The sequence below is a fragment of the Canis lupus genome, chromosome 1, assembly GCF_003254725.2.
Source record: "Canis lupus dingo isolate Sandy chromosome 1, ASM325472v2, whole genome shotgun sequence".
Classification (NCBI taxonomy): Eukaryota; Metazoa; Chordata; class Mammalia; order Carnivora; family Canidae; genus Canis; species Canis lupus.
Genome location: NC_064243.1, coordinates 115,308,313 through 115,335,505, shown reverse-complemented (window position 1 = coordinate 115,335,505; position 27,193 = coordinate 115,308,313). Strand labels below are relative to the sequence as shown.

The following is a 27,193-nucleotide window of genomic DNA, read 5'->3' as shown; positions in this document are numbered from 1 at the left end:
TCACATTATCAACAAAATTAACGGTAATTCTTAGATCTTTGGTAAAAATGTGTGTTCACTAATAGATTTCTACAGATTTTTCCTACAACCAGGCTTTGGGAGGAGAACCTGGTGTAAGCATAGTCCAAACCTCTGGATGGCTCTTTTTTTTTTTTTTTTTGTTAAGATTTTTTTTTTTTAATTTATTCATGAGAGAGACAGAGACACAGGCAGAGGGAGAAGCAGGCTCCATGCAGGAAGCCCGATGTGGGACTCGATCCCAGTACTCCGGGATTATGCCCTGAGCCAAAGGCAGACGCTCAACCTCTGAGCCACTCAGGTGTCCCACCTATTTTTAAGCTGAATCTCAGAAAGGGATATAACTAGTCTCCAGGTACCCAGCAGGCCCACACCAGAGCCTAGGTCTGGTTCCCTGAAAACACGTTCCTCACTTCCAGGATTGACACAGACTTTCAGTAGATCATAGAACCTCCTACCACAGTCAGGTAGAAGAACTTCCTGGCAGAAGCAATATTTAGCGGGTTTTGAAGAATGTTTACGGGCTTACCAGGTGAAGGGAACTGTCTTTTCACCTGCTCCCCCATTTACTGCCCCCCCCCCAACCCGACTCTAGGCTTTACTCATATACCAAGGACGTTTTATTACTTAGATTTTAATTTATAAATAAACAAAAATATCAGTTTACCTTAGGTGCTTTTTGTCACACGTTGACCACGTTAAAAACCATTATTATTTTTATAATTGTTGCCTGCTAATGGAGATTAATGGGGATTCAAGGCTCCACTTCCCTCCACCAGCTCCTCAGAAGGTGCCGTCTTGCCCTGGCGGTGTCTCTCAGAAGACTGGACCACCTTGATTTGTACCTTATTTTCCCAGGTGGTTTCTCCCATAAAAAGCTAAAAAAAACCCTTCTTGCAGTGGACTGGAGGTTTGGTCCAGGACGGGGCTCCCATCTGACCTCTCTTCACATTCTCCCTCAGCAGTTTGTCCAAAAAAGTAGATTGGACTGTCCAGATTTCTCCCCATGACTCCTCCCAAGATTCAGCCGTAACAGACAAGACGTTCGTCCTCCTTCCTTGGTGATTTTTCCTCCCTGGCTCCCTTCATCCCAGATCATTGCTCTCAGCTGTATGCCGTATCCCTAGAGGCAAATTAGCTTTTCTAAATATAACACAAAGCACCGGACTTCACCGCCAATATCTTCTCCCTCTCAGAAGCACACCTCGACCAGGGCCTCAAGTGGCAATCACGACCTCGCGCTGTGAAAACCCGCGGGTGGCCTAATCCTCCGCTGTACGGAATGGAGACGCCTCAAAGATGGCGGCTCACGCTCAGAGGCACCACTGGGCGAGGCCATGTTTTCGGCCAGACAGCGTCTCTTATGGGAACTGCGCCATGTTGATTGTTGGCACACGTAGCTTCCAAGGTAACTCAGAGCATGCGCACTACCAACAGTTCTTGAGGGGAGGAGTTAGAGGGCAGACCGGAAGCGGAAGTGGTCCTCCACGAAGGCTTTTTCTCTGCTGGTGTCAGGAGTTTCTCCCCGTATCAATTGCAAGAGGTCTCTGAGGTGATTTGGGTTGGTCGTGATTAGGGATTCTGTGGGGTCGGTGATGGGAGTGTTGTCTGTAGAGTGAGTGATGGCGGTTTCTGGGCTCAGTGGTGAAGATTGTGGCGTCCGTTGCTGTGATTGGAGTCTCTTGGGTCAGTGATGGGGATCTTTGAGATGAGTGTGGGGTTTGTGTGGACTCAGTGATGGGAGTCAGTGGTCAGTGAGCTGGGTTCGATGGGATCTATGATAAGCTTGCTTTCTAACATTCATAAATTTTGGTGTGTAGCATTTTATTGTTCCAGTCAAAAAGTACTGGCTTTTAATTTTTTTTTTTTCTCTCATCCATGAGTTATTAGAAGTGTGTTGTCGATTTCAAATAATGCCTCTGGGTAATGCTCGAGTTTAAAGTTTGCTTTACGTCTAGTTCTTGGTCGGTTTTCATAAATGTCACATGTGTAACGTCAAAACAATGTGTTCTCTATTGTGTTGTTTCATAGATACACTCAGCTTATCTTGTCTGATTAAAGAAAATTAAAGAAAAAGGTAAATTGACTGGATTGGTAATTTGTCCACTTGACCTTCCTTTTGTCAGTATTTGCTTTTTATATTTGAAACTATTATTAGAAATAGTTGATTATTTTTAATTATAGATATGATTAACTCTAAAGATACCATAACAATTCTAGCTCCCACCAATAAGTTATAAAACGGGTCATTTTTCCAAATGCTTTCCAACACGGGATTTTTTTATTTTTATTTTTTATTTTTTTAAAGATTTTATCCATGAGAGACAGGCAGAGACCACCCAGGCATCCCTCCAACACTGCATTTTATTTATTTATTTATTTATTTTAAAGATTTTTTTACTTATTTATTCATGAGAATACACAGAGAGGAGAGAGAGGCAGAGACACAGGCAGAGGGAGAAGCAGGCTCCATGCAGGGAGCCCGACGTGGGACTCGATTCCGGGTCTCCAGGATCACGCCCTGGGCTGTAGGCGGCGCTAAACCGCTGAGCCACCGGGGCTGCCCACTGTATTTTTTTTAAATAAGTTTTTACTGGGCACCTTGGTGGGTCAGTCCGTTGGGCAACTGACTGTTGATCTTGTCTCAGGTCTAGATCTCTGGGTGGTGAGTTCAAGCCCTATGTTTTGGGCTCCATGTTGGGCATGAAGCCTACTTAAAAAATAAAATAAAATAAATTTTATTATTCTTAGGAGAAATTAGATCTAATTGCTGTAATGCACTTTCCTGTTAGTAAAATGGCATCTTTTTGCTTAATTACCACTTAAATTTCCTTTTCTGTAAATTTTTATATCCTTTGTTCGGTCTTTTTTTCTGGGCTTTTTCCCCCCATACTGGTTGCTAGATTTTTTTTTTTTTTAATTTAAAGGTAACCTATTGTTACATATTGAAAATTTATTTTTTTTCATTTTTATTTTAAGGTGTATTTTAATATATAATTAAGAAATATCATCTACCCAGAAATGTGTTTTTCCTTTTATAGCATCTGGGTTTTCTCACATATGTAATAAAGATCTCTCTTACCCAACCACAATGTTAACACAAACATTTATTACTAAAATTTATTTAAATATCTTTTGGGATTTAAAAAATACATATGCTTAAATGTTTAGTCTTGCTAGAGTTCAGTCTAATTAATGTATAATGTGTGATGGGGATCTAGTTTGTTTTTTTCCAGGTGGATGATCAATTATGTCAGTGCCACTTACACAATAAATGTCCTGTGTACACTCAGTTGAATGCCATTTTTGTTACATATATGTCAATATGTATGTTTTGTTTTGTCTTTTTTATTACATTGGTTTTTATTAAGTTTTAATATCTAATAGAGAACATAATGGCTGATATTTTTTTATGCTTCTTGTGCGCCAGGGAGATGTTTAATACTTTATGAGCGTCACCTCATTTTAATTTGTGTAACTATGAAATAAGTACTTTCATCCTCATTTTTGAAACTAAAACAAAAGGTACTTCTTCCTGTTTTCATAACTGAAAGATAGCAGAGCTACAGTTCAAATCTTAAGTAATATTACTCCATATCTCATGGCCAATATCCATCATAGATTCCATTAAGCTTTATATTTTCCACAGCACTGGTTCTCAAAGTGTCCTCAGACCCTCAGCATCGACATCACCTGGACACTGCTTAGAAATGTAAATTCTTAAAAAAAAAAAAAGTAAATTCTTGGGCTGAGTGTTTGTACCCCCAAAAGCTTTATGTTGAAATCCTGATCTCCAGAAATAATCGTGTTAGTTGGTGAGGCCTTTGGGAACCGATTAGGTCATGGAGGTGGGGTACTCATAAACGAATAGTGCTGTTACAAAACATCCCACATAGCTCCTGAGCCCCTTCTACCAAGTGAAGACACAATGAGAAGGTGCTGGCTATGAACCAGCAAGAGTCCCCTGACTAAAATGTGACCACACTGTCTCCTTGATTTTGGACTTTACAGCCTCCAAAACTGTGAGCAATAAATTTTTGTTGTTTATAAGCTACCCAGTCTGTTGTATTTTATTATAGCAGCCTGACTGAACTAAGACAACTGCTACCCTGGGCCTATTAAATCAGAACCTGGGAGTGAAGTTAGGATTTTTAACTGTATTCTAAGAAGCCCTCCAAGTGTTTTGAATCCACACTCAAGTTTGAGAGCCTCTGTTCTGTTTCTAGCTCTGGGAACTTCACCTTGGTGTTCACAGGAAATGTTTGTGTGATAAATATCGAGTATCTGACCATGTGGACATTGTCGTTCTAGGTTTTTTGGTGTCTCTGGGGAGCCCCTGGGTTAGATCTTTATCCAGACTCCAGCCTGCGTCTCTCCAGCAGCTCTGCTTGAGTTTACAGATGTCTACAAAGCTTTAGGCTCCTGAGAGATTAAAGTTTGAGACCCACCATGACTATGTCAGCTAATCGGACCTCTCCCCAGAAATCCCTGATCCTGGTTCCAGAGGAACATGACAATTCATTTGAGGTGAGAAGGAAGAGTCCCAACAGGTAGGAGTTCATTCTAGGAGTAGATACCTCTGATATGTCACCAGAGCCTCTGGGCAGCAGCAAATGGGTCACAGGAAGCAACCAGACTCTTTTATTGCCCTGAAGCAAATCTTGATTTTTCTGCCAAGAATGAGCAACACATGGGTGTCTCCATATCCAGAGGCCCACTGTATAACAGTACAGAGATGGAATGTCAAAAACTCCCTTTTAGGGGTGCCTGGGTGGCTCAGTTGGTTAAGTGTCTGCCTTCAGCTTGGGTCATGATCTCAGGGTCCTGGGATCGAGCCCCAGAGTCAGGCTCCCTGCTCAGCGGGAGGCCTGCTTCTCCATCTCCCTCTGCTGCTCCCTCTGCTTATACTCTCCCTGTCAAAAAATTAATAAAACCTTAAAGAAACGAAAAACATTTCTTAAAAAAACAAAACAAAAAAAACCCCTGCCTGTTATTTTGTCCATGTGCTATATTGATCTTTGGCTGAGGATAAGATTCCCGATTAGAAGTTATTTTTGTGTGGAATTCTGAAAGTATTTCTTTTTTTTTTTTTTTTTTTTAAGATTTTTAATTTATTCATCCATGAGAGACACAGAGAGGGGCAGAGACACAGGCAGAGGGAGAAGCAGGCTCCTCCTAGGGAGCCTGATGTGGGACTCGATCCACAGACCCCAGGATCATGCCTTGAGCTAAAAGCAGATGCTCAACCACTGAGCCACCCAGGTGTCCCTCTCTATTTCTTCCTCTTCTTCTTCTTCTTCTTCTTTTTTTTTTTTTTTTAAAGATTTTGTTTATTTATTCATGAGAGACACACAGAGAGATAGAGGCAGAGACACAGGCAGAGGGAGAAGCAGGCTCCATGCAGGGAGCCCGACGTGGGACTCGATCCCGGATCTCCAGGATCACGCCCTGGGCTGAAGGCGGTGCTAAACTGCTGAGCCACCGGGGTTGCCCTCCATTAATCATTTTTATGAACTACTTCCAAAAATATTAATCCAGACAGGCAAAAAGTATGAAACTTTGCTATAATGTTGATTTTATTCCCTAACCAAAAGCATTAAATTAGAAATACAAAGTAAATGACTTTTGTACAACTTTGAGACTAGACAGTATCACTGAGCTGTACATTTTAAAATGGTAAATTTTATGTTATGTACATTTTACCACAATTAAAAAAAATAGTTTTAAAAAGTAAAAGCCTAGCAAAAGAACCCCTCATATCTGAAAACTTTAAATTTTTTCTACTCAAATATTCTTTAAAGGGAAAACTGTAAAGGATCTTAGAAAATTCTTTTAAGTTTAATTTCAATTAAATAAATAGCTACGTTTTATGTATTCATGAGAGACACACAGAGAGAGGCAGAGACATAGGCAGAGGGAGGAGAAACAGGCTCCATTCAAGGAGCCTGATGTGGGTCCATCCTGGGACTCTGGGATCATGCCCTGAACCAAAGGCAGATGTTCAACCACTGAGCCACCCAGGTGTCCCAAGAACTACATTTTAAAGTTTCTGTGGCAAAGCTAAACTATCGATAGAGGGGAAAAATACAGATTTAAATGCCTTTTTATGGAATCCTGGAAGCTTGGGGGGAAAAGACCTAAGGTAAGAGTAACACTCAGAACTGAAGAAGTTAGAAAAGAATTCAGTAGATATGAAATAGTAATAAGGACTAGAAAATAATAAAAATAATAAAATAAGGGAAGAAATTAGTCACATAAGAGAACAATAATTGATGAAGATGTCTGACAGAGCGTAAGTGGCTTCTGAATGTGTGGGTGATCCATATCAGGGAGTAGAGATACAGTGAAAGTATGTATCCAAACAAGAGAGATGGTTATTGCTTTATCAACAATTAGAACAATCATGAATTAATATTATATAAAATCATACAAAAAATATGAAAACCTGAACAAAGGTATACAGTTTTATAAAAAATAAATGTCAAAATTGGTAAATACAGATGGTCCAGAAGCCTTTGAAGAAATTAAAATGTTTATCAAATGTTTCCTGCACAGTTGAAAGTGGTGAAAAACACGTGGATTAATAGTTGAGCTTTATGCCAAAGTATTGGGTAAAGATGGTATCTAAAATTATTCCCAACCTTGTTTGTGGTGTTTGTTACTACAGTAATCCTGATGCTTAAACCAGTCAAGAACATTAAAAGAACTGGAAATTTTGAACATAGTATCAGAAGTCATAAATGTATTAACTAAATTCACGAGCACATGAAAAAAATAATCAAATAGGGTTTATCATAGGTTCACATGTGAAGCAGACATTTGCTTACTCAGCAGTTCATTCCAAAGTTAAAATAATAAAATATCTTAAAAATAATAAAAATGCTGTATGTCAAAAGATAAAATATATAGCAAAACAGTGTTCAGAAATAATTTAGAAAAATAATTTGTCTTATGTAAATACAAAAAATCTAGGGATGGAATGGATGAATTTCTCGGAACATACTGAATTTCTCACCAAATCTTTAATTACTATTTACCACACTTTCACTTTTAGGTATTAAGATTTTTATTTAAGTTAATTTTTAAAAAATATTTATTTATTTGCACAAGCATGGGGAGTGGCAGAGAGAGGGAGAAGCAGGCTCCCTGCTGAGCAGAGAGCCCAACTTGGGGTCCAATCCCCGGACCCTGGGATTATGCCCTGAGCCAAAAGCAGACACTTAACTGACCAAGCTACCCAAGCACCCCAAGTTAATTCTACTTTTAATAGAATTGGAGCTTTAGATTTATTTGCACTCATTTTATTCTGCTTCTTGGAATGTTAGGTTTTATGTAAAGTGTGTATGCAAGTCTTATGTTTATTATTTCTGAATGTTACATAGGCACATGAATGTTTCAAGATACAGAATTTGCTGTCTTAAGCCATTTTGTATAGTTATAAGGTTTTCACAGTCTGTTTTGTTTTTACTTTATCTGTTGGAGCTGAGAAATACTAAGTTTCTCACCACAAATATATTTCTGTCTGTATTTATCTGTAGTTTCTGTTCATAAATTTTGATACTATGAAATTTGGTGTGGTGATGACATCTGAAATTAATTTTGGATTGTGTTCTTGTTATTTTTCATATTTTTTCCCTAAAATTCAGCTCTGATATTAAGGTGGAGGCTCTTGATTCCTTTTTGTTGGCATTTCCGGATATGTTTTTTTCATCCTTTTACTGCCATTGTTTGGAGTCCTTGTGCACTTTTTCTGTACAGCAGTTCAGAAAGATGTATTTTATGTACATTTCTGATAAAAATATTTCTATATATCTTTCACCTTACACTCTTTACTCTTGCTTTGTTTCTGTGTCCCTTCTGGTAATTTGGAATTTTGGATTCTTTTCTATATGGTTGATTCTTTTAATATCTTTATCACATTAACATCTTGATCTCAGTCTTTTTTATTTTTAATATTTCAAGTTTTTATTTAAATTTTAGCTAGTTAACATATAGTGTAATATTAGTTTCAGGAGCTGAATTTATTGATCATCACTTATATATAGTACCCAGTGCTCATCACAAGTGCCTCCTTTTTTTTTTTTTTTTTTTAAGATTTTATTTATTTATTCATGTGAGACACACACACACACACAGAGAGAGGCAGAGACACAGGCAGAGGGAGGAGCAGGCTCCATTCAGGGAGCCCGACGTGGGACTCAATCCCAATCCCTGGTCTCCAGGATCACTCCCTGGGCTGAAGGCAGTGCTAAACCACCGAGCCACTGGGGCTGCCCTCACAAATTCCTCCTTAATCCCCTTCACCCATCTAGCCCATCCCCTGCTATCTCTCCTCCAGCAACCCTCATTTGTTCTCTATAGTTAAGAGTGTCTTATGGTTTGCCTCTTTTTTTTAACACTAAATCTTTTAATCTCTTGTTTTAGACAATATCTATTAAATTTATACTACGACCAATGATAAAAGTTCTGTGAATCCACTGCAAGGATTCTTTTGTTTGTTAGATGTTTTTTATTGAAATCTATTTTTTTCTCTTTTCCTTTAAAAATCTTTATTTCCATTTCACATTGCTCACTTGTCTTTTTTTTTTTTTTTTTAAGATTTTATTTATTTATTCATGAGAGACCGAGAGAGAGGCATAGACACAGGCAAAGCGAGAAGCAGGCTCCATGTAGGGAGCCCAATGTGGGACTCGATCCTGGGTCTCCAGGATCAGGCTCTGGGCTGAAGGCAGTGCTAAACCTCTGAGCCACCCAGGCTGCCCTGCTCACTTGTCTTACTGTGCTCCTTGCCAATTTTTGTGTTTTCACATGGTGTTTTATTGGTTTCAGAGAAACCTTTTTTGTGTTGCTTTTTCATTTTCACTTCTTCATTGAGTTCTGCCAATTTATTTTTTAAAAATTTACATAACCATTTTTTTTAGCCTCTTTGTCCATTATTTCTCCCTTGAACTCTTAGATTCCTATTCATTTTAGATAGTTAATTGTTTTAGTGCATTCCTTGAAATCATGGCGAATGTGTTTTCTTCTGTATTGTGGTAATTTATTTCTAGCATGTTCCTTTTAATTTCTTCTTTTTTTCTCTCATTCTTTTTGCTATAGTATCTTTGTACATCAGGAGATGTTTATTATTATCTTTGAATGAGGAGATTTTTTTCCTGGACAAACTATTTATAAGAAGCTCATTTGGTAAGGAGTCAAAGCTACTAATATGATGTCTTTATTCTCCATTAAATTCTGATGGCATTGGGTTTGGGGGGTGGGGTTTTGGTGTATGTAGGGTATCAGTATGCAAATGTGTGAAAGAGGAAAAATTGGAGCACATGTATTCTTTGCAAGTATATAGAACATTTTCAGAAATGAGAATGTTTTAAGCCCCGTAAACAGAATCAACACATCACAAAGCAAACTATAACTGCAATTAAATGAAGAAATTTTTAACAGTCATAATTTTAGACATTAAAAACAAAGATATCTAAGATATACTTTCCAGAGATACAGATACACTTTCTCGATCTTTGTTCTTCCTATATGCTCTTTCCCTCCCCTGAATTCAGTGGTATATGCAACTCCTAAATCCTTATCTACAAATTAGCTCTATTCAACTAGTTAGTATACATCTTTGTATGTTTTATCACCTACATTTCAGTATGTACAAAATTTAAATCATTATTTCTTGTCTTCCCCCAGCCTCCTCTTCTAGTCCTTAAGTCCATCTGTGGTACCAGCATCAACAGTTGCACTGAACTAATAAATGATAATTATTTGAGTTCCCTTTTCTCACCTTAGAGCTGATATCAGTTTCATCTCCTTAATATCAGTCTCTTCTGTAGCTTTACTACTCCATCCTTAACTTTAGATGAGTAAGAAATTCATATTGTCTCACATGAATTTTGCAGAGGTCTCGTGACTGATTTTCTATTCTTGCCTATTCCGAAATGTTTTGTTTTGTGAATACACCTTCTTCAGTGTATTTTTAAAATCTTTTCATTTATTTTGAAACAATTATAGATTCTCAGAGGGCATTGCAAAATACAGTACAGTGGTGGTGCATGATTCTTTTTGTTCATTACCGGTTATAATTTGTTAATATTTTGTTGAGGATGTTTGTATCTAAGTTCATGAGACATATTGTCTTGTTTCTATTTTGTGCTTTGTCTAATTTTGGTATCAGGGTAATGCTGGCCTCACAAAATTGGGAAATATTTTTTATTTTCTGGATGAGACTATAAAAAAGAGACTATTTCTTCTTTAAATATTTAGTAGAATTCTCTGGCAAAACTATCTGGGCCTGGAGACTTATTTTTTCAGGAGCTTTTAAATTAAGAATTTAATTTAATGGTTGTAGAATCATCTTTTCTATTACATAATTCTGTACTTCTGGTAGTTTGTGGTTCTTGAAGAAGTAGTACATTTCTTCTAAATTTGGGGGTGTATTATTAGCACATAGTTTTTGTAGTCTCTTATTTTCCTTTAAAAGGCTGTGGGTCTGTATTTTTTTTTAATTTCATTTATTTATTTGAGAGAGAGAGCAAGCATGAGTGAGGGGGAGAGTATAAAGGGAGAGGGACAAGCAGACTCTGTTGAGTGTGGAGCCTGACGCAGAACTCAATCTCAGGAACCTGAGATCATGACCTGAGCCAAAACCAAGAGTCGTATGCTTATTCATCTGAGCCACCCAGGCGCCCCTGGATCTACATCGATAGGTCTTATTTCATTGCCGACATTGGTGATTTGTACCTTTTTATCTTTGCCAGTCTAGGTCAGTGAACAAAGTATCAATTTTACTGATTTTTTTTTCAAATAACTGTATTATGTTTTATTGATTTTTCTTGTGTTTTTCAGAAATTTTGTTTTTAATTTCATTGATACCTGCTTTTTATTATTTTCTTTCTTCTGTGTGCTTTGTGTCTGTTTTGCTTATTTTCTAGTTTCTTGAGGTAGGAATTTAGATTAGTGATTTAACAATTTTTCTCTTTCCTTTTTTTATTGGTTATGCTTGACATACAACATTATGTTAGTTTCAGGTATATAACATAATATGACATTTGTATATATTGTTAAATGATTACCACAAGAAGTCTAGTTAACATCCATCACCATACATTGTTACAATTTTGTGTGTGTGTGATGAAAACTTTTAAGACTTATTCTTAGCAACTCTAAATATACATGACAGTGTTACTAACTATAGTTACCATGCTGTAACATATAACATAGCCCATGACATATTTTATAAATGGAATTTTACTTTTTAACTGCCTTCACCTGTTTTGCCAACTACCCATCACCTACCTCTGGTAACCACTAATCTGTTCCCTGAGTCTGTGACTTTTGTTTCTTTATTTTATTGTTTCACTTGATATTCACAAATAAATGAGATTATATCGTAATTGTACATCTCTGTCTTATTTCTCTTAGCATAATATCCTCAAGGTCCATCCATGCTATCACAAATGGCAAGACTTCTTTCCTTTCCTTATGGCTGAATAATATTCCACTGTGTGTATCACATTTTCTTTTTTTTTTTTTAATTTTTTTATTTATGATAGTCACAGAGAGAGAGAGAGAGAGAGAGAGAGAGAGAGAGAGAGAGGGGGGCAGAGACACAGGCAGAGGGAGAAGCAGGCTCCATGCACCAGGGAGCCCGACGTGGGATTCGATCCCGGGTCTCCAGGATCGTGCCCTGGGCCAAAGGCAGGCGCCAAACCGCTGCGCCACCCAGGGATCCCTTTCTTTTTTTTTTTTTTTTTTTAAGTTTTTTTTTTTAATTTTTATTTATTTATGATAGTCACACACGGAGAGAGAGGCAGAGACATAGGCAGAGGGAGTAGCAGGCTCCATGCACCGGGAGCCTGACTTGGGACTCGATCCTGGGTCTCCAGGATTGCGCCCTGGGCCAAAGGCAGGCGCTAAACCGCTGCGCCACCCAGGGATCCCTGTATCACATTTTCTTTAGACATTCATCCATTGATGGACATAGGTTACTTTCATGTCTTCGGTATTATAAACAGTGCTGGAGTAAACATGGGGGGATCCATGTATATAATTTTTTAAAGATTTACTTATTTTAGAGAGAGAGAAAGTGTGTGTATGTGTGAGTGGAGGGAGGGGCAGAGGAGAGAGAGAATCCCAAGCAGGTTCTGTGCCAAGCAGAGAGCCCAATATGGGGCTTGATCTCATAACCCAGGAGATCATGACTTGAGCCAAAACTAAGGGTCAGAGGCTTCACCAAATGAGCCACCCAGGAATCCTTGCGTATATATATGGATAAATACCTAGACGTGGAATTGCTGGATCAAATAGTAGTTCTAGATTTAATTTTTTGAAGAACCTCTATACTATTTGCTATAGTGGTTGCATTAATTTACTTTTTTTTTTTTTTTAAGTAGTCTCCATGCCCAGCATGGAGCCCAATGTGGGGTTTGAACTTATGACCCTGTGATGAAGACTTGAGCTGAGGTCAAGAGTTTGAACACTTAACCAACTGAGACTCCAGTTGCCCCCCAATTTACATTTTTATTTTTATTTTTTTAACATTTTATTTATTCATGAGAGACACAGAGAGAGAGAGAGGCAGAGACACACAGAGAGAGAGAGATTGGGGCAGAGACACAGGCAGAGGGAGAAGCAGGCTCCATGCAGGGAGCCTGATGTGGTACTCGATCCCGGGACTCTAGGACCATGCCCTGGGCCAAAGGCAGGCACTAAACCACTGAGCTATTCAGGGTTCCCCCAATTTACATTTTTACCTGCAGTGCACAGGCTTCCCTTTTTTCCACATCCTCGTCAGTACTTGTTTTTAGGTTTGTTTTGATAATAGTCATTCTGACAGGTGTAAGGTGTCTCATTATAGTTTTAATATGCATAAGTGATGTTGAGCACCTTTTCATGTACCTATTGGCCTTCTGTATGTTTTTGGGAAAATGTCTATTCAGATCTTCTGGCCATTTTTTAATTGGATTGGTTCCCATATTCTAACGTAAGCATTTAGTCCCTTAATTTCCCTTTCAGCATTGCTTTATCTGAATCCCACAGATTTTGATAAACTGTATTTTCACTTTCTTTCAGTTTTATGTATTTTCTGAATTTCTTTTGAGAATTCCTTTTTGACTTAAAGGTTATATAGAAATGTGTTGTTTAATTTCCAAATATTTTGTGGCTTTCCAGATAGCTTTTGTCATTATTTTGTAATACAATTCCTTTGCAGATTTTTCTGTTTTCTTTGTTAATTATTTTTAGTTTGATTCCATTATGGTCAGAGAGGCTATGTATTATTTTAATTCTTTTAAATTTGTTTTGCAGGCTAGAATATGGTCTATATCGGTCATTGTTCTATGGGTCGTTGAAAAAATGTGTTCACTGTTGAACAGTTGGAGTATTCTATAAATATCGATTAGATTCTAGTTCTTCTATATGAATGATTATTTCTTATCTATTGTTTCTGTAAATTGCTGAGTGTGGGTATTCAGTTTCCTAGAATCCTTTTTTTTTTTTTTTAAGATTTATTTATTTTAGAAGGGGGGATGAGTGGGGAGAGGGGCAGAGGGAGAGAGCCCCCAGGCAGACTCCCTGCTGAAGTGTGGCTTCATCTCGTGACTACAAGATCATGACCTGAGTTGAAAGTAAGAGACACTCAACTGACTGAGCCACCCAGGTGCCCTTCCTGTAATCCTTTTTTCCCCCCCAAAAGTTTATGAGTCCAGGTAGAAATACCCATTCCTTCAATTATGCATTTACAGATTAAATTTTTTTAATATGGAAGATCATGTTCTTAAACATTTTGTTATGAAAAATACGTATACAAAGGTAAATAAAGTAGTATAAGGAGCCCTTGTATCTGTTGTTGTACTTATCACCTAGCTTTAGTAGTCATACTCTGTCATTCTGATTCCATCTAAAACTACCCTTCTGCCCCCTTAGCTGCTGGGTTATTTTAAAGCAAATCTCAAATACCTATCTTTTTTTAAAGATTTTATTTATTTATGAGAAAGAGAGAGAGAGAGAGGCACAGAGACACAGGCAGAGGGAGAAGCAGGCTCCATGCAGAGAGCTTGATGTGGGTGGGACTCGATCCCGGGTCTCCAGGATCACGCCCTGGGCTGAAGGTGGCGCTAAACTGCTGAGCCACCCAGGCTGCCCTCAAATACCTATTTTATCTGCAAATACTTGGACATGTATCTCTAAGAGATGAGAATTGTTTTTTCTTTAACAAAACCAGTAAGTCGTTATTACAAACAACAGTAATTCCTAGATATGATCTAGTACCTGATTATTGTTTGAGTCTTTTTAAACATGTCATAAAAATCTTTCTAACATTAGTTTTAGTTAAGGGCCAAACAATGTCTACAAGTTGCATTTGGTTAGTATGACTCCTAAGTCTCTCTCTCTGTCTCTCTCTCTCTTTTTTTAAGATTTTTAAGTAATCTCTACTCTCAATGTGGGACTCAGACTCATTACCCTGAGATCAAGAATCACCTGCTCTACTAACTAAGCCAGCCAGGTACACCCCCTCAGACTCTTTTAATAAAAGATTCCCTTCCACTATTTTTTCTAATATAATTTATTTTTTGAAGAAATGGGCCATTTGTCACCTTCTGGATTTAGCTGATGTTTCAATCTTAATATAGTTCAGTATGTTCCTCTTTCTTTCACTTTATCTATGAATAATTTGTTAGACCCAGAGGCTTAATAGATTCAGGTGGCATTTTTCTTTTTCTTTGATAAGAATACTTAATGGATGGTATAATGAAATCAATTACCATATCAGTGTCAGGAGGCAGATAATTTTTGGTTATCTCTTTTTGAGTGTTAAAATTGATCATTGGATATAGATGTTATTAGCTGGTCCATCCATTGTAAACTTCTTTTCTGCCTTTCACCTGAAATAGTTAAGCAACCAATAATGATTACTGAATAAATTCACTATTTCATTAGGAATTATAAAATTATGATATTCTAACTTCCTTATTTATTAGCTAGAATCATTCTATAAGAAATTTTTCATCTTTTATTTAGTTATCCTCCAATAGGGATCTTATATGAAAAAAGTTAACATCAATCTAATTACCTTACTTTTAGTAAAAGTAAAAAATCCTTGTTCTGTGATCAGATTTTTTTTTCCATAACTACCTTTGTGACATATTATACAGACTTCTCTCCATTATATAGAGCTATTTAGTGTTCCCCAAACTTACCGTGTATTTTCCTATCTCCTCACCTTTACTTTTCTTCTCTGGGAAATGACCTTTCCTGCTCTCCATTCTATATTATGCTTATCATCTTTCAAATTAAATTCAACTAATAAAAATGTACTGCCCCATATCAAATACACTTTCCTTTTGTAGGTACTCAGTGTATTTTACTTAAGAGATTTGTTTTTTGACACTTTAGTGAACTGTGTGTCTTCTTTTCCCCTTCTTTTAAATCTTAAGTGTTTTAAGTTGCTAGAGGATTAGAAATGTAAATCATTCATTTCTTTGTTCCCAGGAGGAGCATAATGGCTGGTCCTAAATTACTCAGGAACTGTATCACAGGTCATTCATCCATTTGCTAGAATACTAAAAGAGAGCCTATTTCATTCTTGAGTTTTGAAAAACAAGTAATTAACTGAAATATAGAACAAATGGCAGAAATTCTTTATTGGATTTCTTTCTTCCACAAAATATTGTGTAAAACTAGATATTCAATGTGCTTCCTGTATGAAATATTTTTTTAAAAGTTCCTGTATTACTCAGGTGTATGCATTTATCAAAACTTCAGATGGGACACTGTGGATTTGTACAGTTCATTTTGCATAAATTTTACTTAAGAAGGGTAAACAAATATACTCTACTTGATGATTTGCATTCTCAAGTATTTAGGACAAAGTGTACTGTAATTTACAGTTTATTCTCAACTGCATAAAAGTAAGGTGGACTGATGCTGGATAAAAGGATGGATAAATGTGTGATAGGGATGCCTGGGTGGTTCGGTGGTTATCTGCCTTCAGTTCAGGGTGTGATCCCAGGGTCCAGGGATTGAGTCCCACATCGGGCTCCCTGCGAGGAGCCTGCTTCTCCTTCTGCCTGTGTCTCTGCCTCTCTGTGTGTTTCTAATGAATAAATAAATAAAATCTTTAAAAAATAAAATAAATGTGTGATAAAATAGAGTAAAATGTTGATGATAGATCCTAAGTGGTAGGTATATAGGTTTTACTATGCTGATTCTTTTAAATTTTTTGTACATTTAAAATTTTGTATAATGTTAGGAAATGGGAGATGAGTTTATAAAAAGCAGAAGTAGTGGTGCATGGGTGGTGCAGTTGCCTGTGCATCCAACTCTTGGTGTCAGCTCAGATCATTATTCCAGGGTCATGAGGTTGAGCCCTGCTTTGGGCTCTGCACTTAGCATGGAATCTGCTTGAGATTCTCTCTCTCACTCTCTCTGCCCCTCTTGCTTGTGCTTGCTTTCTCTAAAATACATAAATCTTTTAAAATATTTTTTTAAAAAGAGGAAATAATGAAACCAAAAAAAAATTTGACAAAACCCATATTCCATATTCCTAAATATAGTCTCTCCATCTCCCAAAGCTATCTATTCACATTGAACAGCAATGTGCCCTTACAGGGATCGGTGTCCTTCAGGGATGTCGCTGTAGATTTCAGCAGAGAGGAGTGGCAGCATCTAGACCTTGCTCAGAGAAACCTGTACCGGGATGTGATGCTGGAGACCTATAGTCACCTGCTCTCTGTAGGTAAGCACAGTCAGTTGGGTCCACACGGAGTATTTCTATTCTTAGTTGCTAAATGCTATGGAATATCTGAAGTATGCTTGTTTTATCCTTGGTTTATCTAGGATTCTTTATCCCCTTGGGCATTCTGAATATTCTGTTCCCAGAAATATATGGTTACTTTCCTAAAGAACAAAACTTCATTGAACAAGACTTTTTTGTTTGCACTTTGAAACACAATTAGCTGGATCTAGTCCTTTATAATTTCTCACAAACAGGGTATGAAGTTCCCCAACCAGAAGTTTTCATGTTGGAGCAAGGAAAGGAGCCATGGGCATTGCAGGGTGAGAGCCCACATCAGAACTGTCCAGGTAAGTGAGCATGACCCAGACAGATGAGAGAAAGGAGAGCAAATCTCAGCTGTCTTGAGAAAGACTGGCATCTCTAAAATGCTATTAAGGGGACTCTTTTGGAAGGCCTTAGCATTTTTTTTTTTTTTCTATTGCTTGAAGACCCTTGACATTGGCCTCTCAGATAACTAAATGCCTTTATCATGTCTAATCTTTTTCTTTGGCTTTTTGGAATCTTGATCACATGCTAATATCTTCCTCATTAAAGGTTTTCTTTTTTTTGTTTTTTTTGGTTATGCTTCTTTTCTCAAACATTCTTTTTCTTTCTGCCTTCCCCATTGTCTGAGATTCTTTATGCTTTCAGGCATTGGTGGATCTGCTTTCTTTCAGTTACTGTGAGTCGCACATTCCTACTCCTGGTAGACCTCTGTCATTTCTTTTTTCCGCTATGAGATGCTTGAGAACATTAACCCCAACCAGGCTCTCTTCCTATTTTCTCTATAGGTACTGACATAAGATTTCTTACTTGCTCATTCCCCATGCCTTTCACCCAATTGATGACTTGGGGGTAATTGTCACTTAACCCTTAGGAGTACTTTTCTGTTATTTCCTTCCAGTCATTGTTGCTTGATTTCACACTAACTGGGACTTATGTGCCTTGTTGGCTGATTTTTGTATTTGCTTTATATCTGTACTTCACAAGATGAAGTTTGAGTTTAATCATGGTCCTTATTCAGGGCACACTGTCATCAGTCTGGGTAAAGATTCTCTATTACAGTTGTTGGCCCTTATCTGCAGTTTCACTTTCTGCATTTTCAGTTACTCATAGTCAATCATGGTTTGGAAATAGTAAATGGAAAATCCTAGAAATAATTTATTAGTTTTAAGGTGTGTGCCTTTCTGCATAACATGATGAAATCTCTTGCCATCCCACTCCATCTCGCCTGGGAGTTGAATCATCCATTAGTCCAGTATATCCATGCTCTAAATGCTACCTAACCATTAGTCACTTAGTAGACATTTTGGTTATCGATCGACTCTCATGATATTGCAGTGCTTCTGTTCAAGTAACCCTTATTATACTTAACAGTGCCCCCAAAGCACAAGAGTAGTGATAGTGGCAATTCTAGTATCCCAAAGAGAAGCCATAAAGTGCTTCCTTTAAGTGAAAAACTGAAAGCTCTTGACTTGACAAAAAAAATCATGTTCAGTACTGTCTGAGGATTCAGGCATCCAATGAGGGTCTTGGAACATGTCCCCTTCAGATAATGGTGGAACTCTTATATTTTATTTTTTGATTTATTACCATTTCTTTTTCCCCAACACCCATCTCACTTTTCACCATAGGCACTTGTTTTACATGATGGAAACATATTTTTTAATTCATGAATATTTTAAATTTGAAGGTGACTTGGGGTATGTATTATTAATTTATATAAATATTGCTATGCTGTATATCTTGTTCTTTGCCTTACTTTTTCCACTTCTGTTCATGGTGGATTATATTCATAAAGTTTATTTCCTCTAACCATTGAATTATATTCTAGAATGCTTCCTATTACCACTTTCATTAGCCTTTCCATTAAATGAGTTACTTTCACCCTTTTCTTTGCGTTCAACGTGGATGAGCCATATTTCCCCTCTAGCCTCTGCTAACTGGTCTTTGAGCTAAAAAAACATCATTCTCTTTTGAGGAGAGTTCAGGTTTCAAACCTCATAGCAGAGAATTTCTGAAAAAGCTTCTTTCTACATTGAGAAGGAAGGTGATGCTTCAAGTGATATTTTGTTGTATTTCATTCTAGAAGATTTGTGGCAGATTGGTGACCAGATAGAGAGCTATCAGCAAAAAGAAAACAAATCTTTAAGAGATGTTGCTTTCATCAAGAAAATTTTGACAACAAAGAAGGATTATGAATATAAGGACATTAGAAAAATAATTTATGTGAGCCAAAACATTCTTTCTCCAAAAAGATCCCATCAGTGTGACTCATTTGGAATTGCTTTCAAGCATGCTTTAGATTTACACAGTCATTATAGAAACAGTACCTCAAAGAACATTAATAAGATTACTGAATATAGTAAAATTTCTTACTATACTGACCCTGAGTGTTCTCCAACAGGAGAGAAGTTATGGGACCATAATCAATGTGGAAAAATTCTCAGCTATAAACAAGCACCCTCTCAACATCAGAAAATTCATACTGGGGAAAAACCTTATGAATGTGCTGAATTTGGAAAGATCTTCACCCAGAAGTCACAGCTCAGGGTACATCTGAAAGTTCATACAGGAGAAAAACTCTATGTGTGCATTGACTGTGGGAAGGCTTTTGTAAAGAAGCCAGAATTCATTACACATCAGAGAGCCCATACTAGAGAGAAGCCCTATAAGTGCAGTGAATGTGGAAAAGCTTTTTTCCAAGTGTCTTCTCTCTTAAGGCACCAGAGAATTCATACTGGAGAAAAACTTTATGAATGCAGTGAATGTGGAAAAGGCTTCTCTTATAACTCTGATCTCAGTATACATCAAAAAATTCATACTGGAGAGAGACACCATGAATGTAATGATTGCGGCAAAGCATTTACGCAAAAGTCTACACTCAAGATGCATCAAAAGATTCATACAGGTGAGCGATCCTATATATGTATTGAATGTGGACAGGCCTTCATCCAGAAGACACACTTGATTGCACACCGAAGGATTCATACTGGAGAAAAACCATATGAATGCGATAACTGTGGGAAGTCCTTCATTTCTAAATCACAGCTCCAGGTACATCAACGAATTCACACAAGAATGAAACCCTTTATATATACTGAATATGGGAAGATCTTCAACAATAGTTCCAACCTCATTACACATAAGAAAGTTCAAATTAGAGAGAAATCTTCCATATGCACTGAATGTGGTAAGGCCTTTACTTACAGATCAGAACTCATTATACATCAGAGAATTCACACTGGGGAAAAACCTTATGAATGTGGTGACTGTGGAAAAGCTTTTACTCAAAAGTCAGCACTCACAGTGCATCAGAGAATTCATACAGGAGAAAAATCATATGTATGCATGAAATGTGGACTAGCCTTCATCCAGAAGGCTCACTTGATTGCACATCAAATAATTCATACAGGAGAGAAACCTTATAAGTGTGGCCACTGTGGGAAATCCTTTACTTCCAAGTCACAACTCCATGTACATAAACGAATTCACACAGGAGAGAAACCTTATATGTGCACTAAATGTGGGAAGGCATTCACTAACAGGTCAAATCTCATTACACATCAGAAAACTCATACTGGAGAGAAGTCTTACATATGTCCTAAATGTGGAAAAGCCTTCACACAAAGGTCAGACTTGATTACACATCAGAGAATTCATACTGGAGAGAAACCTTATGAATGTGGTACCTGTGGGAAAGCCTTTACCCAAAAATCACACCTCAATATACATCAGAAAATTCATACTGGAGAAAGGCAGTATGAATGCCATGAATGTGGGAAAGCCTTTAACCAGAAATCAATACTCATTGTGCATCAGAAAATTCATACAGGAGAGAAACCTTATGTTTGCAGTGAGTGTGGAAGAGCTTTCATCCGGAAATCAAACTTCATTACTCATCAGAGAATTCATACTGGAGAGAAACCTTATGAATGCAATGATTGTGGGAAATCCTTTACCTCAAAATCTCAGCTCCTGGTACATCAACCAATTCATACAGGAGAAAAACCATATGTGTGTGCTGTTTGTGGGAAAGCCTTTAGTGGCAGGTCAAATCTCAGTAAACACCAGAAAACTCATACTGGAGAAAAGCCCTACATCTGTTCTGAATGTGGGAAGACCTTCAGACAGAAGTCAGAGTTGATTATACATCATAGAATTCACACTGGAGAGAAACCATATGAATGCAGTGACTGTGGCAAATCTTTCACTAAGAAATCACAACTTCAAGTGCATCAGCGAATTCACACAGGAGAAAAGCCTTATATATGTGCTGAGTGTGGGAAGGCTTTCACAGATAGGTCGAATTTGAATAAACACCAGACAACACACACTGGAGACAAACCCTATAAGTGTGTAGTCTGTGGGAAAGGCTTTGTCCAGAAATCTGTGCTCAATGTCCATCAGAGTATTCACACTTGAGAGGAACAGTATAAGAAAAACTCAGATCAGTTCTGATTGTATATCATTGAATTTTTCCAGGAGGAAAATATGCGTATTATCATAAGTAGAAATACCCTATCAAAATGTTCCACATTACTGAACAGAAGAGGGCCCAGAATGAAGGGGACCCTTCCTACATTGTCACCACCTTCATTAAACCATGAGGCATTCATCCTGGAAAAAAAGGGATTTTGTCCATTTGACAGATTAAAGAAGGCTTCTCATGAAAAATATGATGGAACTGAGGCGCCTAGGTGGTTTTTCCGGTTGAGCATCAAATACTTGATCTTGGCTCAGGTCTTGATCTCATGGTTGTGAGTTCGAGCCCTGTGTTGGGCTCTGCACTGGGCATGGACCCTACTTACAAAAAATATGTATGAAGCAACATTGTTACCAAATTCTGCATAGGGAGGTTTGTTATGTTAATGATAATCCTGTTTACTATGGAATAGGTAAAGTGCTAACAAGCTAAATGGTAGAACAACATATAATACTGACAAACCCTAAGTTCTGTGAGATGTTTGCTGCAGAACACATCCACATCGTCTTAACAGTTTCGGGTGTTTTTTCATCCTTCTGTTGAATCTAACATGGTTGTGTATATCCAGCCCCCATTGAGTATTTCCGTCAGGGAAGAGATAACTCAGCAAAAAAGCTTCTTCTGTGTATGGACACAAACCTCAGAGTGTATGTTGACCCATTATCCTTTAGCATCATGACTTCTAACCCTCCTTTATCACCTATCAGTAAGGTGTCTTTGACTCTCCTCAGTCCCTAGCACAATGTCTTCTAAGCCCCATAAGTGCATTAGTGCTAAACACTGTGCTAACTGCCATTATCTCATTTAGCTCCTGGCATAGTGTTTTGTGAACCTCTACTAACCTCAAGAAAGCTGACCCTCATTTATCCTCCAACATAGTGTTTTGTGAACCACCACTACCCTCAGGAAAGTTTCTGAGGTAAGAATTTTTTTGTCATTTTGATCAACTTTCCATCTAGTCTCCCTTTTGCTGTCATAGTTCTTCCAGCTTAATGACATGACATTTATAATAATAACAAATCAGTAACTAATTTTAAAAACCTCAACATTTGTTCATGTCTTCTCTGTGTCCATCTTCATGCCATGGGCTCCACAAGCACCTTCTCCCCCATGTGCCTCAAACATACTAGTTCAGGTCCTGCCTCAGGGCCTGTGCTCTATCTACAGCACTCTCTTTGAAGAACAAAGTTCCTCATATCTCTGTGGTTAGCTCCTTCATGTCTTCCAGGGGCCCTCTTCATAGAGGATCCTCTGCTTTCTTTCCTGCCTGGCTTAAAATTTTGGTCCCCTTCCGACTATGTCTTTATCTATAGCACTTAATTCCATGATGCCCTGTGTATTTTAATTGTCAATGGCTGCCACACTAGAATGTTTTTCCCTATTTTGTTCACCACTGTGACCCTTGACCTTTGCCTGACAACAACTATTCCATAAATGCACATTTTGGAGTGTTGACCCAGCCCATCATAATTTCCCTTTGATCTTTTATGTATTGCAGTTTAACCCTTTGATCTTCTCTGTATTGCAGCATAAGATGCTCCAATGGGGAGAACCAACTTGCCTAAAACACCAGGCTTTTCATCTCTAGCTTTTACCTGGGCTGTGCCTCCTTCCTGGTCCTAAAGCTGAAACATTACCATAATCCTTTTGGCCTAATGCCAGCCAATTTAAAGAAGGGAAAACGGAGACAGTGGGAATCCCATATAGATGCTTGGTGTTCCAGGATTTCTTACCATGATTCTGAAATGCCACAGTGAGCTCCAAAATCACTGCAGAATTGTCTGCTCACTTTAGCATACACAACCTTACCCCACCCCAGACCCTTACCTATAGACCCATTCCTCATGCCCTGACAGGCCCAAAGTAATAGAAGGTAGGGGCTGACAGCAAATAGTGCAGACCTTCCTTGGAAGTTAGGTGACTGACCCAAGACTGGCAGCAGTGATCTCTCAAATCCAGGCAGAAGGTTTGATTCAACACTTAGCTGCTGGGCAGCCAAATTGGAAGCCTCAGAATGGTTCCTCCAAGTCAGTCAACTGGTGATAACTGGGAGTGGGAAGTAGTAGAGTTGTGCAGATATAATGTTAATCCATTGGTAACCCCCTTTATTTCACCCAGTACTGTATCTGAGGCTTCTCTAAATGTCTTATAACCCAAAATTCTGCCCCAACTTAAGATGTTTGCTGACCCTTCAAGAAAGTGTGTGGAGACCTTGCCCCCTCCCCCCATTTTACTCCAGTACTGTCTTTACCACCCCTCCTAATTCCAGGAAATGGTGTCTAGAGGTCTTTTCATTACCTCCTCCACATTTACCTCCAGCATAATGTCTGTTACTTCACCTGTGTTAAAGTCTAGTAACCTTCATATTCCCCATGTATTCTTACTTTCATGTAGTAGTGGTTGATGGCACTTACTTCAGTTCTCAGATTAGAGAGCTGTGATATACCATTCCCCCCCATCCAACTATTAATATCTTCTGATACTTTCTCTTTACTTATAGTAGGATGGTTTGTGATCTCCCTCCATTACTTGTCCATCACAACAGTGGTGACTAATTACCATTTCCCCACCTAGCAGTGTCTGTAATGATCCCCAACCCAGCATGTGGTGATGTCCTCAGTACCTTCTCTGAAGACTGTTAAGTGCCATTAACCTGTTCCCCCCCCACAATTAAGGTTAAGACTGATAATGCACCATAAACTCCACATTATTCACCTGCATTTTGGAATCTTCATTATCACTCTTCCTGTAGGACCTCCATTAATAATCAGCAAAAAGTCTATAGATGCCCATTTCCCAGTAACACAGTATCTGTGACCCCTCCATTGAATCCTGGTAGTATTTGCTTTTCCCCTATTGATCCCTACTAACAATGCTGATTCCCCATTGCCCATGTTGCTTCATGAGTCCTTTCTTCTCCATATCACCACTGTTTGCATGGACAGGAAACCTGGAAGAGGGAGAAGGGTTGAGGATGAGATCCTGGCATCATAGACCCTCTGGGGAATTAGTGGCCCAGAGTGGGGTGGAGAGGATCTGAGGGCCCCAGGAGACCACAAACTGAGCTTCCTATGATGCAACCAGAATAGTGAAGCCTCTGAGTGTGGATTCAAGTCCTAGTGCCAATGCTGGGGGATTCTGGGCCAACCCAGCAAACTTTCCTCCTGGGCATTAATTGCCTCACCTATAAAATGGAATTATGGAGAATGAAGTGACTTAAGGTAAAGTCCGGGCTTACTAAGGTAGCAGGACTAGTGGAGACCAGTGTGGGTATCCTGTTATTGTTAATAACATTACTAGTTATAAATTGACACAAGCATCTGACCAACATCTACATGGCTGTGCCCAAACCTCACAGAGGGAAACGTTCTTTTGTTGTAAATTACTTTCAGCTATTTCTCTTTTATATGTATTATTATACTGTAGTACTGAGATATATTTTTAAAGTCACATTTATTGAGGTATTTATATAAAATAATATTCACCCTTTTTAGTATACAATTTTGAGTTTTGACAAATGCATACAATTATGTAATCACCACCACAATCAAGACAGAGCACATTTCCCTCACTTCCCAAAATTTCTTCCTGTCCCTTTTTAGGCAGTCTTGCTCCCTACTTCCAGCCTCTTACAGTCACTAGTTTGATCTGTTTCTTGTCTCTATAATTTTACTTTTTCCATAATATAGAAATATACGTGTATCCATATGTATGTATGTACATATGTATGTATGTCCTCTTGAATCTGACCTCTCATTTTATGATGTATTTGGGATTCATCCACATGGTTGTATAAGATACAGACAGAAAATAAGCTGATGAAAAGATGCTCAACATCATTAGTCAGGAAAATGCAAATTAAGACTGTGATGAGATACTACTACACACTTACAAGAATGGCTTAAAAATTTTTTTTTAAATAGTACCAAAAGTTGTCAAGGATGTAAAACAGTGGAAACTTTCATGTGCTGCTCTTGGAAAGGTAAAGTAGTTTACCCACTCTGAACCAAAATTGGTAAGGTCTTATAAAATTAGCCATATTTAACCTAGGGAAATGAAAAGTTATGTATGGATTGAGTTCACAGAAACTATATTCAGTTGCCAAAAGATTGGGAACAACCCAAATGTCATCAGTGCCTGAGTAATTCAACAAACCATAGGACATCTATACAAGGGAATACTACTTACCACAAAAGGGAATGACTTACTGACACAAGCTACAACGTGGATGAATCTCAAACGTATTACATTTTACCATGTAATAATTTAAATTATATTTGATAAAAGATTATTAGATATTAGATTATAAATATAGATAGGTTTCTATAATTTTATATGTGCATATCATTACAAACTATAGTAATATTGTATATTTACAATATATAGCACACTATAATATTTATTGTATATTCCTTATAATAAAATGTTTATTTTATATGATATGTATTGTGCAATTATTGAATTATGTAATTTTTATATCAAACTTTCACATTAACACTTCAATTATTTGTGTTTTTACATGTTTACATTTAATGTTTATAGTGTAAAATTATAACTATAATAAAAGGGAGCATATGGTCTGGAGAGCCTGCAGTTGTAGCTGGTCAGCATTTTTATTGTCAACAGCTAAACCCTGGGTTTTCTTAACATCAAGGAATCTTGTTCTACTTTGCCCAGCTGTGTTCTGTGAGAGTACTCTGCTTCCCCAATGCCCATGCAGCTTGCAGTCCTTTCCATTCTTTGGACAACCCTCTGTGACACCCCCCTCCAACCATTGTATGTGAAATAACACTTCTTGTGATCAACTTCCTATTTTGTACTGTATTTGCGTTGCAAGTACCACCATCTGACCTGATACTAAGTATTTCTGGGTTTGGTTTATCATTCATTACTCCCCACTAGACTGTCAATCTCATGATGCTCAGACTTTGTCTTGTTCCTGCTGTGTCCAAGGCACCCAACATAGCACTGGCACAAATTAGACACTTCGTATAATTTTTTTTTTAGATTTATTCATTCATTTTAGAAAGCAAGCATGTTCAAGTGGGGGAGGGGCAGAGGGAAAGATTCTTCAAGCAGACTCCCCACTGAGCATGGAACCTGAGGTGGGGCTCGATCCCATGGCCTGAGCTGAAACCAAGAGTCAGATGCTCAACTGACTGAGCCACCTAGGAACCCCTCCATATAGTGAATGATAGTAATAGCAATAGCATCAAGGCTGACCAAATGCCCCACATGGAGTGAGCTAAACTCATGATGTGGCGGTGAGGGAGGGACAGTAGGTTGGTTACATGTCCTCTAATTCAAGAGTTAATGCCCCTCCCCATACCTCAGAACACTTAAGCCCTAATCCTTCCTCATCCAACCTCAACCACTCCATCCTTCCCCTCCCCAGTGTATCTGACCTATATCCTCCATTGTCCCCAATATCAATGATATGTTGTTTCCTTACTCAGCCTCCTAGTTGCAGTGGGCAGGCCATGTAGAGTGGAGAGGGACAATAGTAGGGAACTGACAGGCAGGGGCTGTCAATGTCTACCTCATCACTTCTGTACGCCATCATCCCATGGGTCTGCCCTACCTCCTCGAAGAACCACCACTGGATATGAAACCCTGGGGACAAGAGGAAGGTAGTAGGGCTAAGGCTTTCCAGCCCCAGGCACCGTGCTGGACAATAAATATGACACAATGTGGCAGGTGTTGACCCTAGGCAGGTGTGGGTTAAAGTCACGATTGCCATGGCCGCTTGCCCTAATAGGATAGGGCCCTCCACCCTCAGCCATCAATTGGGGTACTGGTGCTGGTGTGACTATTACCTAATTATATTATACCCCACCCCACTTCCTATGCCATACATCATACTATACTGTACGCAATACCATACCAGTTTTTAACCATTTACACAATTCCATAATTAT

General features: G+C 38.2%; 2 protein-coding genes across 13 annotated transcripts in view; one reads left to right on the top strand and one right to left on the bottom strand.

Moving 5' to 3' along the window:
* ZNF383 (zinc finger protein 383) overlaps window positions 1–27,193 on the bottom strand; it is an 83,068-nt gene that overhangs the window by 43,118 nt on the left and 12,757 nt on the right. For 2 of the 5 annotated variants that reach the window (XM_035703941.2, XM_049110343.1), the window contains exon 1: window positions 686–1,040. The exons of 1 other annotated variant lie outside the window; for it this stretch is intronic. The gene's annotated coding sequence lies outside the window, so the exon portion shown is untranslated. Of the gene's footprint in view, window positions 1–685; window positions 1,484–14,777; window positions 14,898–23,990; window positions 24,125–27,193 lie in introns of those variants that run through there. 2 more of the 5 variants (XM_049110344.1, XM_025421686.3) reach the window with 2 other exon arrangements.
* LOC112643528 (zinc finger protein 585A) lies at window positions 1,467–26,084 on the top strand. 8 transcript variants are annotated; one of them, XR_004807616.2, is made up of 6 exons: window positions 1,467–1,570; window positions 4,330–4,545; window positions 16,624–16,750; window positions 17,005–17,097; window positions 18,879–22,194; window positions 22,804–26,084. XR_004807616.2 is itself a non-coding variant. In XM_035703525.2 (6 exons), exons 4-6 carry the CDS (start codon window positions 16,717–16,719, stop codon window positions 21,212–21,214), a joined length of 2,463 nt encoding a protein of 820 aa, XP_035559418.1. In that variant the 5' UTR covers window positions 1,467–1,570; window positions 4,330–4,545; window positions 9,118–9,204; window positions 16,624–16,716; the 3' UTR covers window positions 21,215–26,084. The 8 variants fall into 8 exon arrangements, 7 of the variants coding, with proteins under 7 accessions (XP_035559418.1, XP_035559425.1, XP_025277295.1 ...); XM_035703525.2 differs by adding an exon at window positions 9,118–9,204 and having other exon boundaries at window positions 18,879–26,084; XM_035703515.2 differs by adding an exon at window positions 2,050–2,095 and having other exon boundaries at window positions 1,484–1,561; window positions 18,879–26,084.